Here is a 15339-nt window from a genome sequence, read left to right as displayed (position 1 = left end):
AGTGGTTTTAAACTTATTCATGATGTTGAGGGATGAAACAGTGTTTTGCATAAGATGCATTGGAATTGGCTACAAAAATCTTTTGTCATTGGAATGTGCTCTATTTAAGGTTGGGCACGGTCCCAGACGGGCACCACTTTTGCAGGGATCAGGACCGAGACCGGCAGTCTTCGTCTGAGTTGAGCTTGCACATTCAGAACTCAGGGACCGGCATACACACCTGGACCAGCAGCATACAAGTCGGTCTTTCTGTTCCTGCAAGGCGGCGCAACTTTGCTGCAAATTTTTGAACACTTAGCAGATAGTATCTACATATATATCTGCAAATTTCTAAAATCCAAACACCCAATGAATTTTCAAAATCCAAACACCCAACAAATTTCCAAACTCACCAACGACTGGGCTACAAAAATCTACAAGGATTCAATGAAATTCGTCTTCGTCTTGGTACTCACTTTCTTTGTGTTACGTAGATGGTGGAGGTGAGACCGGCGAGGAGATCAAAACAGAGGAGGGGCTCCGGTGGCTTTTGGGAGACGGAGGCGACGATGCACTCTAATTGTGCAACATAGACTCTGAACTAAGAGAGTGGTAGGAGATTATCATTAAGGTTCTTTTTCGCCATCAAAGTGAGATGACTGAGATCAATTCATCAGAGTAGGAAGAAGAAGATTGAAGAGAGGTCAAGATAAATTGATTGAACAAGACGAGAAGAATTGAAAGGTAAGAGGTGGAGAAAACCAAACTCACAAAGCTTAATGATGACAAAAAGATAAAAAGGAAGGGTTTAATTAGCAATTAAACCTATTCACACCTAGCAAATACACCTTTTGGGCTTTCAGGCTTTTTATTTTTTTTAATTAAGGGACCGGGCCCGGCCCGCATATAAAAAGAACCGGACAGGCCGGGGCGGGTCAGTTTTGCCTGGTTTTTTTTGCCTCGATCTTTATGCCCAGCCCTTGCTCTATTTTAGCTGTTTTTGTGTAAGTGGTCATTTTCCCTTTCTTTTATGAGTCAATTTTTTTTTTTTTTTTTTGAATATAAGTGCAGAATTATAACTAATTCCAATGAAAGGTAACTATATAGCCATAACCATTAATGAAATTGTACAATACAAGGGGGTGCATTGTGTTTAAACCTCATAGTGTAAGAACATCCCAAAATAATATTAGGAGTCTTTACATAACATATGCATTCTAACACACACCATTTAACAAAGATTGGATCAATGGCTACTCTATTTGCTTTACAAAATTGGCAACATATCAGAACAATCATGCGCAGCTATAAATTACTATATCTATCAACTTTTTCACCACGTTACCACTGGAAAGTATTACAAGTGATTCAAAGTTTCATCCTGCTATTAAGAGGTTGTGACCATGTGACAAAGTAAAAAACTTGCCGTTTCGTTAAAGCACTCATGGTATGTTGAGTGTATGCACCTACCAAGACTACATGACATAGCCCACACCTTCAAACCATAAGGTCGTAAGGAATCATTAATAACAATAAACAAAAAAACAACTAGAAAAATAAAATAACTAGAAATTATAAATAGAGGTGCCCAAAGTGGTCATGACTATCTAGTACCATTTGGTCTAGTGACATAGTCTTTCCTTAGTAAGTGGGAGGTTGCGAGTTCGACTCACAAAGTTGTAATAATGTTACTTGATCTAAAAAAAAAAATGGCCATGGCTACAATTCAAGCCCAAAAACCACAAAGCCAAGCCACTATGTCTATCAGTTTTCTCACTATATATGTTGAAACTAGAAAGTATTACTAATGACTCAAAGTTTCATTATGCTACTAGGAGACTACCGATCATTTGACGAAATAAGGAACTTGTTGTCTCATTAGAGCACACATGACACGTTGAGTGCACCTACTAGGATATAGCCCGATATTTACATGGGCATTGCTAATGGGAACTGAAATTTTGCACTTCTAGTTTTACAATTTACACCTCTCATTTCCTTCTTGAATTAAAATTTTTTATAAAGAGGCAAGATCCGAACCGGTTCTTTTCGTGTCCGGATCCATTAGAATAAAAGATCATTGAATTAGTTTGGGAGAAATTAACGCCGTATGTCTTAAATTTCAATTGCCATGCCCATATGCATTTGGAAATCTTTTTTATCTATTTTGGGTTATTTGAAACTTCGAACAACATGGCAGGGAGTCACATATGGGTGATTTGTTCCCGCCAATTTTCTAGCATTGTGTCCTTCCCTTGTAATTGGAAAATAAAAAAACTGCATATGCCCCTAGAGTTTAGACCACGGCCGACTTTCATTGAGTTAACTCAGAGTCAACTCTGCTCTCATTTTTCATCTCTTTGTTTTTCTCTAATTTTTATTTATTACGTCTTGTAATTGAGGACTTGGATTCGGTGCAGACTCATTCTTGTACTACTCTTTTGTACAACCCGTTGGATATGATGACAATTGCCTATATGAGGTCAAGACAAAATCACAATTAAATTGGGTCCTCCCTGTTAAGGAAAGGTTTTGTACATCAGTCTTTTTGTGGTGTTTTAATTTGATTCCTAATTAAGGTAATGAAGTTTCTCATTTTGGGAATAAGTAGGAGGTTTCAATAACATATAACATGTTAAATTGTGGAAATATTTTAGAGAAGATTCTTTTTATGTTATATGGAGGTTTAAATCTTTTCAAAATTGCAATATCTCATTTATGGACTCTATATTAAATTTTGAGGCTTAAAAGAATTCACCGGAATATAGATACAGTAGTAGGAAAGCGATTTTGCAGTTTATTTTGTTCGAAGGGAAATTTTGCGGTTTATACGAATAAGGTTTCAATGGGTTGAGCTGTTGTGAACCTGTGATATGTGTAAGCTCCAATGCTCTCTCTCTCTCTCATATACATAGTCCTTTGGCAAAGTATTATAAGCATTTTCTAGGTCATGATTCCCACAATCTTTGTTCTCTTACTCCCTAATATGGCACAATGACACTTACTTTTGATGATGGCTCAACCTTCCTTAATTTTGATTTTGATTTATCATTGTTGTAAATATTGTGTTAGAAATCATATACAATAAATGTAATTAAATCAAGTAAGCAAGTAATATAAACATAAATAGTATAAAGAAGAATGAGATTGGAGAGTTTCTCATGGGATCTACAAGAGAGGCACGTTAACGTTGTCATTAAGCCTTAGACGCTTTCCCATGTGCAGGTTATGACGGTTGTCTACAAACTCCAAGATACAACCCTTATAGTCACACATGATGTTTAATCCGCTTTGCACGACTAACGGTAAATGGGGATGTCAAGTGTTTATCGAATTGCCCAAACGATAGGAAATAAGAATAAAATGAAGAAGATGAAGAATATGAGTATAAGCAGTGGCGTAGCCAGACATCTCACTTAGAAGGGTCAAATTTGATTAATTAGAAAATTAATTAATTTTCAGTCACTCTTTAGCAACAATACAATTTTACTTAAAAGAATGGCGCAAACTTAATTTCAACAATATTTTTGTTCTATCATCTCTAATAACTTGGATTAGAATTTCATGCACGATAAATATTGGAAAAAAAAGAAAGATACTTTTTCTTTTGTTTGAGAGATAATGCATGTTGATGTATGGTAAACATTAATTAATATGTTGTTTCCATTTAGTAAGGTAAAAAACCCTTAACATGATTTGTATTAATTGGATTAAGTATTTGAATAGTATAAATTTTTATTTCATTCCATTATTGTTGAAGAATATTTAAGACTAATTAAAAATTTATTAGAGAAGAAGGGTCAATTTATGTTTTATTTCCATTGATATCCAATACAAATGAAGGCTAATTACTCTTTTTAAAAATTTGAGAGGGTTCAATTGAACCCCTTGCCCCCTAGCTAGCTACGCCATTGAGTATAAGAGCAATATAAAATACTCTTACTCTTTGACTTAAGAGTAGAGTATTTAAATAACTCATCATAACCCTTAAAAAAGACATGACTCTTCAATTTGAATAAATAATATTTATAATAGAATTATGAATTTTAAATCTTATTTTTAATTAAAACCAATAGTCAAACCCAAATTGGTAATTTTTTATGGTGATGTTTAAGCATATTCTCTGATTGCATGCATAAAAACCATTTGTATGTGTTATCAACTCACTGGTAGGTTGGCATTTTGAGATGACAGACCTCTTGAGTCGATTACAATTTTCACGCATTTAGGGAAGATAGTTTTAGCACCGAAAATATGTCATGATCTACGTGTAGCTCTATTGGGTTGAGTCCCACTATTAGGTGGTGTCGTGGTCGTGAGCGTCGACCAGTCCTGTAAAAACATGTTTGTTCTAGCTCACATAAATAACAAGCATAATTCACGTATGAGTGGTGTACAGACGTATAGTGTTGTCACTGTATTAGTTCTTCCACATGTTAACAAAACTGTCGTTTCCCGCTTAAACTAGAAGTTACAGCTTTTCATATAAAACTAATAGTGTAAAACTTTAACAAAATAGACTGTTTCCTGCTTGTATTATTTCGAGATGTTCTTACCCTATGTGGTTCAGGATTTATTGTCCCTCCTTCTTGTATTTTACGGTTTCGTTAATAATTAAAACTTGAGACCAGCTATTTAGCCTTTATTTAAAAGAAAAAAAAAATAGACGTTTCCCGCTAAAACAAAAACTTGTACTTCTTTGTAGTTTTAGGATGATGGAAGGGTGCGTGGGCACCATCATGAATGCGAAGCAGCGAATTATGGGAATTATGAATTTATTAATAATATTAATTTTTTCTTAAAAAGTAATAAATAAAAATTAAAAATAAAGCATAAGTGTCCGAGGTGGTACTAGTGGCTCTGAGTTAACCGAGTCACTAATACGAATTAACTCGCCCTTTTTCCCCCCACACTCTCCTCTCCTCTCCGCTCCTCTCGTTTTGTCCCCATTAGGGCTTCTCTCTCTCTCTCTCTCNCTCNCGTCTCTCTCTCTCTCTCTCTCTCTCTCTCTCTCTCTCCTCCTCTATCTCTAACACCTCTGCAATGGCGGTTTCTAAACCCTAAACAAGGTGCCTCCCCTCCCTACACCTTCCTTCCAATTTCACTCGCTTCTGATTCTGATTCTTATCTCATTCGATTTCAGCACAATCGAATTCAGATTCGTTAGAGCATTTCAGGTGGTGCGTTATCGCGACCTCGTTGTTTAGGTTTAGCGGAGGCTATTAGGTTTTGGAGGTTTGGGGATCCGATTAGGCGAAATGGATCCTCCTCCAGCGGCGAAAAAGCGTGGGCGGCCGAGAAAGCGGCGAGCGGATAATCGGAAAGCGGGACCGGAGGCGAAGAAACAGGCGGTGGAGGCGAGATCGGTGGCGTTGCTGGGGCGGTACGTGTTGAAGGAGTTTGAAAAGAGTGGGATTTATCTGGGGAAGGTTGTGTTTTACGATACCGGATTGTATAGAGTGCACTATGAAGATGGCGATTCCGAGGACTTGGAAAGCGGTGAGATTCGGGGCATTCTGGTGGGTGAAAGTGATTTGGATGGGGATTTGAGTGCTAGGAGGAAGAGATTGGATAAGATAGTTGCCAAAGTAAGTGTCGAAAAGAAGGTTGAGGAGAATGTGGAGAAGGAGGTTGCGGTTGAATCTTCGGAATTCAGTGAGTGGAGCGGTAGAGTGACATTTGACAATGATGAGGTTAGGGAGGATGGTGATGGTGAGTTGTCTAGTGAATCCAGTGAGTGTGTGGGGGGTGTGGGGGGTGTGGAACCCGGGGTTGATGTTGAGACCCCGGCTGTGCCGCCACCGCAGTTGCCACCGTCTTCTGGGACCATAGGTGTGCCGGAGCAGTGCGTTTCGCATCTTTTGTCTGTGTATGGGTTTATGAGGTCGTTTAGTATATGCCTGTTCTTGAACCCGTTTACTTTGGATGATTTTGTGGGTTCGCTTAATTATCGTGCTCCAAACACATTGTTTGATGCGATTCATGTTGCTTTGTTGCGTGCTTTGAGACGGCATCTTGAAACAATCTCATCCGAAGGCTCAGAGCCTGCACAAAAATGTTTGAGGTACGTGTACCTACAACTCTCTATGCCTTTCAAATTGGATCATTTTACAATTTCAGTATGTTTAGTTGCAAGTGGTGTTAATATCCAGTGTTCGTCATGTATGATAAAAATTATAGTGAAGTGATGCTCCATATCACCTAGGTTACCTTGACATCGCATCTATGGTTATATCACTAAACTTTCAGTACCTTGCCTTTTTTTTGTTTTTTACTTTTTATCTGCAGGTGCATAGACTGGAGCTTGCTTGATACATTGACATGGCCTGTTTACTTGGTCCTGTATTTAACAATAATGGGATATGCAAAAGGACCAGAGTGGAAAGGCTTCTATGATGAGGTTTTGGATAGGGAGTATTATTTATTATCAGTTGATAGGAAGTTAATTATTTTGCAAATCATTTGTGACGATGTGTTAGATACTAGAGAAATAAGAGCTGAATTAGACATGCGTGAAGAATCAGAAGTTGGAATAGATTATGATGACGAAGCAACCGGTGCTCTTGTAAATGGGCCAAGAAGGGTCCATCCAAGATACTCCAAAACTTCTGCCTGCAAGGACAGAGAAGCAATGGAAATTGCTACTGAACCCCATGAGATAAAATCATTAAGTTCCAAAGTTTCAAAAGGGGAACTTGATGCTACCAATGTTGATTTGGATCGTAACTCTGACGAATGTCGGCTTTGTGGCATGGAGGGGACGTTGCTTTGCTGTGATGGATGCCCATCTGCCTACCACACGAGGTGTATAGGTGTGATGAAACTGTCGATACCAGAAGGATCCTGGTATTGTCCGGAGTGCGCTATTAACAAAATTGGGCCCACTATCACAGTTGGAACATCAGTTAAGGGAGCACAATTATTTGGGATAGATTCCTATGAGCACATCTTCTTGGGCACTTGCAACCACTTACTTGTGTATGTTTCTTAACCTTCCTTGGCTCTTATCCTTATCTGATTCTTTGGAATGGTCATTTAACCTAGTGATTGCAGGTAGGTAATCTTTTGTTTTGGTTCTTGCAGGCTTAAGGAAACTATCAACACAGAACCATGTCTTAGATATTACAATCAGCATGACATTCCAAAAATTCTGAAAGTTCTTTATTCATTTGGGCAAAATACATCTTTTTATCTGGGCTTGTGCAAGGAAATTATAGAATATTGGAATATCCCAGAAAGCATCTTTTCTCTTTCAGAGCTGGCTGAATCAAAGACTAATTTGGCAAAGATAAAGGAAGAGGCGAACTTTCCTGCCCAGTCACTTTCTTTTTCTGGCAAGGATTGTCAAAAAGTTAAGGATATGGTCATGGCTGGGAACTACGAGACTTATGCAAATGAAGACAATTTAGATAAACCGGTTTCATCTTTTGAATGTCATGGTGATAGTACAGCACAGGAGTACCCGCAGAGGAATATGGAGATTGACAAGAGGAATAAAATAGAATATGCTATTTCGACCAGTTCTGGTACTCAGCCAGCTGATCCATCTTACTTGGTCCACAGAAGCTCAGTTGACAGATCAACTGCAATTGACCAGAGGACATGCATACCAGGGAACATCAACAGTGGTAACAAAGTGCATTCTAATGGTAGGCCTCTTTCAGCGCCTTCACAAAACGATGAAGGCGATCGTATAGGAAAGGTTTACTCCACTTCGCTTGATGATTGCATATACAAGGGTTCTCTCTTTAAACCCCATGCATACATAAATTACTATGTGCATGGAGATTTTGCTGCATCTGCTGCTGCAAAACTGGCTGTACTTTCATCAGAAGAAGCTCGGGGTTCAGATGTCCAGGCTTCAGGCAATACCCGGAAAGTTGCATCATCAAACAATTTATGGCAGGCAAAGGCCTTTTCACTAGCAGCCTCACGTTTCTTCTGGCCCAGTTTTGATAAGAAGCTTGTGGAGGTTCCAAGAGAGAGGTGTGGTTGGTGTCTTTCTTGTCAGGCTTCAGTTGCAAGCAAGAGAGGATGCATGCTAAATCATGCTTGTTTGAGTGCCACTAAAGGCGCTATGAAGATCCTTGCCAGCCTTCGTCCTATAAAGAGTGTGGAGGGGAATCTTGTAAGCATCGCAACATACATCTTATACATGGAGGAGAGTTTGCATGGTCTAATAACTGGCCCCTTTCTCAATGAAAATTTTAGGAAACAGTTGCGCCAACAAGTTTATCAAGCATCAACCTGCAGTTTAATAAAAGTCCTATTGCTCAAAGTAAGTTTTTAATTTTCTAGTATTTGGTGTATATTTTCATTAGGCTAGTATTTGTGTTGAGTGCTGGTTTTGTTGAGTTGATGTTAACGTTCACTGCATTTAGGGTAGTTGTAATATTTATGTGATGGAATGTCTGTGAACTTTGAAGTTTAATCCGAATGTGTTTTTGGTTTGGGTCCAGCATTTGGTCATCGTTGAACATGAGCAGAATTTAGCCTCTAAACTTAGGAGCTGTATACATTGTATAAGCTATTAAGAATTTTAAAGCAGTCTTTATTTGTTAAGTTTGTTATCACAGGTATATAGCTTACTAATAATTAAAGAGGGGTAGCCACTAAAGCATGCAAACTGTAGATATATTAGGTCTGCGTATAAAATTAGAAAGCAGTAACTGCAGTCTGTAGCTTTAGCTGTGTCAAACCAACTAGAAAGGATACTCGAAAATAAAGAAACAGTTAAAGCATCTGTGGAACAGAGATGAAAGAGACTTTTAGGGGAATCAGCCTGAGAAAAATATCCCAACAGATAAAAGCTGTGTGCAAAGTCTCTTAGTAGAGTATTCACACTGGGGTTATACCAGAGTAACAGACAAAGCTTCCTAGCTTTGATGACTTTAAAGCTAGCTATCCTATCATTCAAAATATACAAAAACAAAAACTAAAAGCCAAATAGAAGATAAAGCCGCAAGCTAACCATAACACAAGCCAAGTTAGCTAACAGACCACACTTAATCTTAGAGAGACTTGCTGATGCCCCTGTATCAAATCGATCAGGTTGGGAATAGAGTCAAGTCTACGACTTGAGCGTGAATTATTAGAATATCAGATTAGTTCTGTAAGCTCTTTAGCATCCCATACTTTCATCAGCAGGTTTACCCAACAAGTTCACCAAGAATCACACATATGGCTTGCTTCCCGTATAGAAGATTTACGCACGGTTTCAAACTATATTTCACTAAAGTGTCTTTTGTATTCCGATGACTATTTTTATGAGTTGTATCACATTTATGGCTTTTATTTCGTAACACAAAGAAGATAATTATTTGTAACCACAAAGGTGAATGGACGAGTGTCATTGAAATATGTTGTGAACTTGAATTCAGGTAACTGTGTTCTATATTCTCCTAAATGCTGACTTGTCTCCCTCTATTTAATTGAATTCACGTACTCACTTATTTGTGAATGTTGATTTCGTTTTGAAATATATCCATGCTTGTTTTTTCCCCCTCTGCAGCTTGAGGAAAACATCAGAACAATTGCTCTTTCTGGGGAGTGGATTAAACTGGTAGATGATGTGCTGGTTGAATCTTCCATGATTCAAGGTCCTACGTGCACTGCTGGAACATCACAAAGACGTGGACCATACTTCAGGAGGGGAAGGAAACAAAGTGCAATTCAAGAGGTTATAGATGATGAGTGCAATGACAAGAGTTTCGTATGGTGGCAAGGAGGGAAGCTGTCAAAAATCATATTCCAGAGAGCAATTTTGCCCTGCTCATTAGTTAAAAAAGCAGCTCGCCAAGGTAAGTTTGCTTCTGGCATCCTCTCCTACAAAACTGACTGGTTTTCCTCCCTTCGTTATCTCTGTCTGAGACAATCTTCCCATACCATTGTTCTGATAGACAAATTATGTGGAAAGGGATGGATGTACGCTAATGGTTTTATCACCTTATGTGCCTCATCAGGTGGATCGAGGAAAATTTTTGGTGTATCTTATGCTGATGGTCCTGATATTCCTAAAAGAAGCAGACAATCAGTATGGAGGGCTGCAGTTGAATTGAGCAAGAAGGGATCCCAGCTTGCAGTTCAGGTCTGTTATAGTTTTCCAACGATCCAAGTTGTTTTGCTATTTCCCCTCTCACTTTCTGTAGATTTCCCTCTTGTTTTGTGCATATAAAATTACCTGGTGAAATATATAGTTATCCGTACTTAAATTGGAATTTCATCAGGTTAGATACTTGGACTATCATTTGAGGTGGAGTGATCTTGTTCGCCCTGAGCAAAACCTCCTTGACGGGAAAGCTGCAGAGGCAGAAGCTTCTGCGTTTAGAAATGCAAGTATATGTGATAAAAAAATGTTAAAGAACAACATCGTCTATGGGGTTGCATTTGGTAGTCAAAAGCATCTGCCTAACCGTGTAATGAAAAGTATCATTGAGACAGAGCAGAATCAAGATGGAACGAACAAGTTCTGGTTTCTTGAATCCCGCATTCCTTTATATTTGATTAAGGAGTATGAAGAAAGTGTAGCTAAAGTGCCTATGCCATCAGTTCAGGAGCCTAATCTATTGAACAAGTTACAGAGAAGGCAGCGGAATGCGATCCGCAGGGACATATTTTATTATCTCGAGTGTAAGAGAGATAATCTGGACTTGATTATCTGCTCTTTGTGTCAACTGGAAATATTAGTGCGGTAAATGTTTCCCACAATTACATTCTTTATTTGTTTATCTTGTTATCTATACTGCTTTGTCTTAACTCAGTTATTATTTCTGTGTTATGAACTTCAGGAATGCAGTCAAGTGCAGTTCTTGTCAAGGTATATTAGCATGACCTGTTTTTTTTACCTTCATCAAATATTTTTATTATTTATTAAAAGGTGGCATGTTTCTTTGAGTTCCTAATAACAGCTTTCAGGAAATATGAATCTTCTGAAAGTGCTAATCATTTGATTAATAGCTTTCTGAATGAATCGAATGTCATTGATATTCAAATTTTTTGCCACATTTTTGTCAGGTTATTGTCACGAGGCCTGTACCATAAGTTCCACAGTTTCTACAAATGAGGAAGTTGAGTTCTTGATCACCTGCAAGCAGTGCTACCATATGAAAGTTCTTGCCGAAAAGCAAAAGTTTAAGGAGTTTCCAACTAATCCTTTGCCCTTGCAAAAGAAAGAATATCATACTCCACTGACAGTCACAACTGCTGGAAGGCCTAAATACCATAACCAATCAGTAACCTCTATCAAGGTTCAGGAGCCTCGTTCTGAGATTAAACAAGCTACCACAGACTCAGGTTTGGCAACAAAAAAACGCCGCCCAATTTGTTCTTGGGGTGTTATATGGAAGAAGAAGACTCCGGAAACCGGCACCGATTTCAGGATTAATAACATACTCCTTGGGGGTCGTTCGAATGTGCATGGGTTGAAACCTGTTTGCCACTTGTGCCATATGCCATATATGTCTGATCTGACATATATATGCTGTGAATTTTGCAAAAGTAAGTTTAATCCCATAAACTGTTGCCGTGCATGAATTTTCTCTGTCCTCTCATATAATATATATATATATATATATATATATACAGAAATGTTCCAAAGCGGACGTCCGCATTCGGCTTAAAGTGCGGACGTCCCTCCATACGGCGCCGGCGAGGGTGCGTCTCCACCCCAGCGGACTCCAGCAGCGTCCCCGACCACTTTCTCTCCCCGGCGAGTCCGTCGAATTCCAGTTTTCCGGCGAGATTGATTTTGTTTGAAGTTTTGGGTGATCTCGCCGGAAAACTGGAATTCGACAGACTCGTCGGGGAGGGAAAATGATTGGGGACACTGCTGGAGTCCGCTGGGGTGGAGGCGCGCCGTCGCCGGTGCCGAACGGAGGGACGTCCGCACTCTAAGCCGAGTGCGGACGTCCGCACTAGAATGGGCCTGTATATATATATACAGTCCTTGTCAGGTCCAAACATCCTTATTTATTCAAAAAGTACGGATTTTGCCAATAGAACCACTTTTTGGTCATATTTTTCGATCATAGCCAACTAGTATCTAGATATATATGACATGATCATCTCTGCAAAATTTCAGTTAAATTGGTGATGGTTAAGGTATCGAAACTATATGATTACAATGAATGAACCAAATCTGTTCAACAGGAACTGTTCGTGTAATTCACAGTTTTGAATACCTTAATGATTATCAATTTGGCTGAAATTTTGTAGAGATGATCTACTCATATATACCTGAAAGATGAATGGTTGAGATGAGAAATTATGATTGAAAAGTATGTCAATTAAGGAAATCCGTACCTTTTGAATAAATAAGGAGGTTTGTATCTGAAAAGGCCTGTGTGTATATATATATACACACACCTGTCTGTGTGCGCGTGCGTGTGTGTATATATACACACACCTGTCTGTGTGCGCGCGTGTGTGTATATCCATGTGTGTATGTGGGTGTTTAAGATGGAGTGTTTTGTGTTCATTCCAGATTGGTACCATGCTGAAGCTGTTGAACTTGAGGAGTCAAAGATCTGTGATGTGGCAGGCTTCAAGTGTTGCAAGTGTCGCAGGATAAAATCACCTCTTTGTCCTTATACTGATCTCAAAGATAAGACCTTGCAAGAGAGCAAGAAGATTCGCATTAGGCGTTCAAAGCAAGAAAATATTGGAGAGGACTCGGATTCTGCATCCTATTTGGATTCTGAGGTGTTTGAACCTACTACTCCAGTGTTTCCCATGGAGGAAGTCTCCATCCAGGATGATGATCCTCTTCTTTTTGCTCTCTCAAGAGTGGAGCTAATTACAGAACACAATTCAGAAGTTGATGCTGAATGGGATACTGCTGGGCCAGGGCCACGAAAATTACCTGTGAGAAGGCAGGTTAAGCGTGAAGAAGACTTGGATATATATTGTCAGAGTAACAATTCTCATGCCGAAAGAACTATGCATGAAGAAACAAATTATGTGTCAGAACCGATGGAGGTTGCGGCATTCCCTCATGTGGAATGGGATGCTTCCATGAATGGCGTTAATGGTGAGATGATGGGAGAGTATGAAGATCTGAATTACGATTTTATGGAACCGCAAACTGTCTTTACTATCAATGAGTTGCTGGCACCTGATGACGGCGACCTTTTTGATGGAGCTGAAACATTTGCGGATATACCAGGAAATATGGACAATCCATATACAACTTTGCAGCATGTAGGCGCTGAGCAATATAATGTTGACACTTTCACAGACGAACCAAAGTCTGCATTTACTGAAACATCTGCTGTCAATATGATGCAATGTCAGATATGTTTACATGCTGAACCAGCTCCTGATCGTTCTTGCAGTAACTGTGGGCTATTAATACATAACCATTGTTCCCCTTGGTTTGAGTCATCATCTCAGAATGACAGCTGGAAGTGTGGACAGTGTCGGGAATGGAGGTAGCCATGTCATTCAGGTTTTGTGCGAGAAGTTGCAAGAAATCACCATAGACTCAATGATGGTCGTCAATTCATTGTCTTGTCAGAGGTGGCATCAGATATGGAGATTTCAGTTGATAGTTTGGCGGTTGCCTCTCCTGCCAGTGCCAAGTACTCATTTCTAACCTAATCAATTTTCAGAGGTTTGGGAAGCTGAATCATGACTTCCCAACCATATATTTTGTTACATGCGCACCTCCGAAATGTTTTGGATGAGATTTGGGGTTTCTCCTGAAATTATGTTGGGTCATTTTTTGCCTAATCATCAAAAATTGGGGTGCTATGGTTTCACAGCCTTCGTATGTGATAAGTACGAAATGTCCGAATGATAAGCAGGTTTTTTTGTGGTGCTTATCTGATTGAATTGATTGTGTATAATTGAAATGTCTTTGACTTTCACAGCTTCTTATGAGTTCATTCAAAATCATAGTGGATGATTGAATTCTCAGCAGTGCCACTGCGTGGTGGTGTTCGTTGTTTTCCTTTACTACCATCAACAACTATCGCTCTAATGGAACGAATTGCAAGCTAGCAGACCAATCAAATTAGAGTTGAAGAAACCATAGAAGCAAGTAAACCAAATATGACGTAAAATTTGCTAATGTGATATGAGCATGAAATGTGTATATTATAATGTTTATTTTCTGTATTCGCTTTATTAGATAGTATTTATGTTTCTTTTACTAAAATTGAGGATATTAAGCACAGGGAAAGTGCACAGCAAAAGGAGAAAAATGCAGTGGCATTTTTCGGGATTGGTTTTCTGTTTTGGAATGCAGAAATATTCTCTAACCTACTTGGAATTGGTGGATTCAAGAAACTTGTTCTTTCCAGAAGATTTCGTCGAAGGGGAATACAAGCTCAAGTTGAATGTTTTTGAAGCATATTCTACCAATTGAAGTTGGAAAATTACTTAGACCTGGGGAAGGATTTGTGGAGACGCACTATATATAGATTATAGATCATGAAATCAGATTGTTCAACACCACATCTTCTCTACATTCACGTCAACACCATCTTTGCTCCTCATTGTTTTCCGACTTCACAAAACCAATCTGAAATACTTTGCTAGCCCGAATCACCAAGGTCTCTTCTTCACAAGCCAAGTTGCTGCCGCGGTCATCAGCATCCATAATTCCTTTCTTTTTTGTTTTACAATCATACGCTCACAGTGATTGTTTTGTGATTTCGCTAACTAAGTCGAACTAGTTGTTAGTTTTAAAGCCCTGGTTGCATGGATTTTAGACTATTGTTTCCTCAAATTCAATTACTTCCTTTTAAACATGAATGGTTGATTGATTTGTATCACTGGTCTTTTATATGCTTATGTGTTAGGGTTCAAAACAGAATGCCTGTGATTCTAGCATATGGTATTGGAAGGATACTTAATGGCTGATTTGCTGTTCAAAAAAATAAATTATAATTTGCTACTAATGAACAAAGAACACAACTATTACGTGAAATGTTTCCTATTCTAGGTTCGATTACATGCATATATCCTGTATCGAACCATTACACATAAGCATGCATATAAAAGATAAACAAAACAAATCAATCAAACATTCACGTATTAGTAAACAAACTGAACTTGAGGAAACATTGATCTAATATCCATGTTCAAAAAAGCCCTAACTAGTGAGGAATTTGTTCGATGTAGTCATCAACTGAAACAAATCACCGAGAGTTTATGATTGTAAAACTAGAATAGAAAGATGATGATGGCCACGGCAGCAACTTGGCTTTGTGAAGACAGACGCTTGGTGATGGTGGATCGAACCTCTTTACTATCCCTATTATTATTGTTCTTGACTTGACTGCATTTTCAATCAAGAAGAACAGAAACCGGGTCGAATTATCTCCTAACGGGAAAAAGGTATTTCCGAGGGAGAAGCTT

At 38.7% G+C, this 15339-nt stretch overlaps 1 protein-coding gene across 1 annotated transcript; it reads left to right on the top strand.

Moving 5' to 3' along the window:
- Positions 1-4959: 4959 nt before the first annotated feature.
- On the top strand, positions 4960-13666 carry LOC101310205. The gene is made up of 9 exons (XM_004295596.1): positions 4960-6043; positions 6268-6957; positions 7063-8257; positions 9491-9779; positions 9942-10066; positions 10206-10669; positions 10767-10795; positions 10993-11475; positions 12461-13666. The coding sequence occupies exons 1-9, from the start codon at positions 5238-5240 to the stop codon at positions 13408-13410; spliced, it is 5031 nt and encodes a 1676-aa protein (XP_004295644.1). The 5' UTR covers positions 4960-5237; the 3' UTR covers positions 13411-13666.
- The last annotated feature ends 1673 nt before the right edge of the window (positions 13667-15339 follow it).

Source organism: Fragaria vesca, linkage group LG3 (genome assembly GCF_000184155.1).
Source record: "Fragaria vesca subsp. vesca linkage group LG3, FraVesHawaii_1.0, whole genome shotgun sequence".
In the NCBI taxonomy this organism is placed as follows: Eukaryota; Viridiplantae; Streptophyta; class Magnoliopsida; order Rosales; family Rosaceae; genus Fragaria; species Fragaria vesca.
Note: the sequence above shows the minus strand (reverse complement) of the source record. Positions and strands in the feature narration are given on the sequence as shown.

Bases quoted from the DNA above. Each gene is read 5' to 3' on its own strand.
- LOC101310205 (XM_004295596.1), top strand. From the start codon at position 5,238: ATGGATCCTCCTCCAGCGGCGAAAAAGCGTGGGCGGCCGAGAAAGCGG. The intron at 6,958-7,062 runs GTATGTTTCTTA...TGGTTCTTGCAG, and splicing joins ACTTGCAACCACTTACTTGT to GCTTAAGGAAACTATCAACA. The intron at 10,067-10,205 runs GTCTGTTATAGT...GAATTTCATCAG, and splicing joins GATCCCAGCTTGCAGTTCAG to GTTAGATACTTGGACTATCA.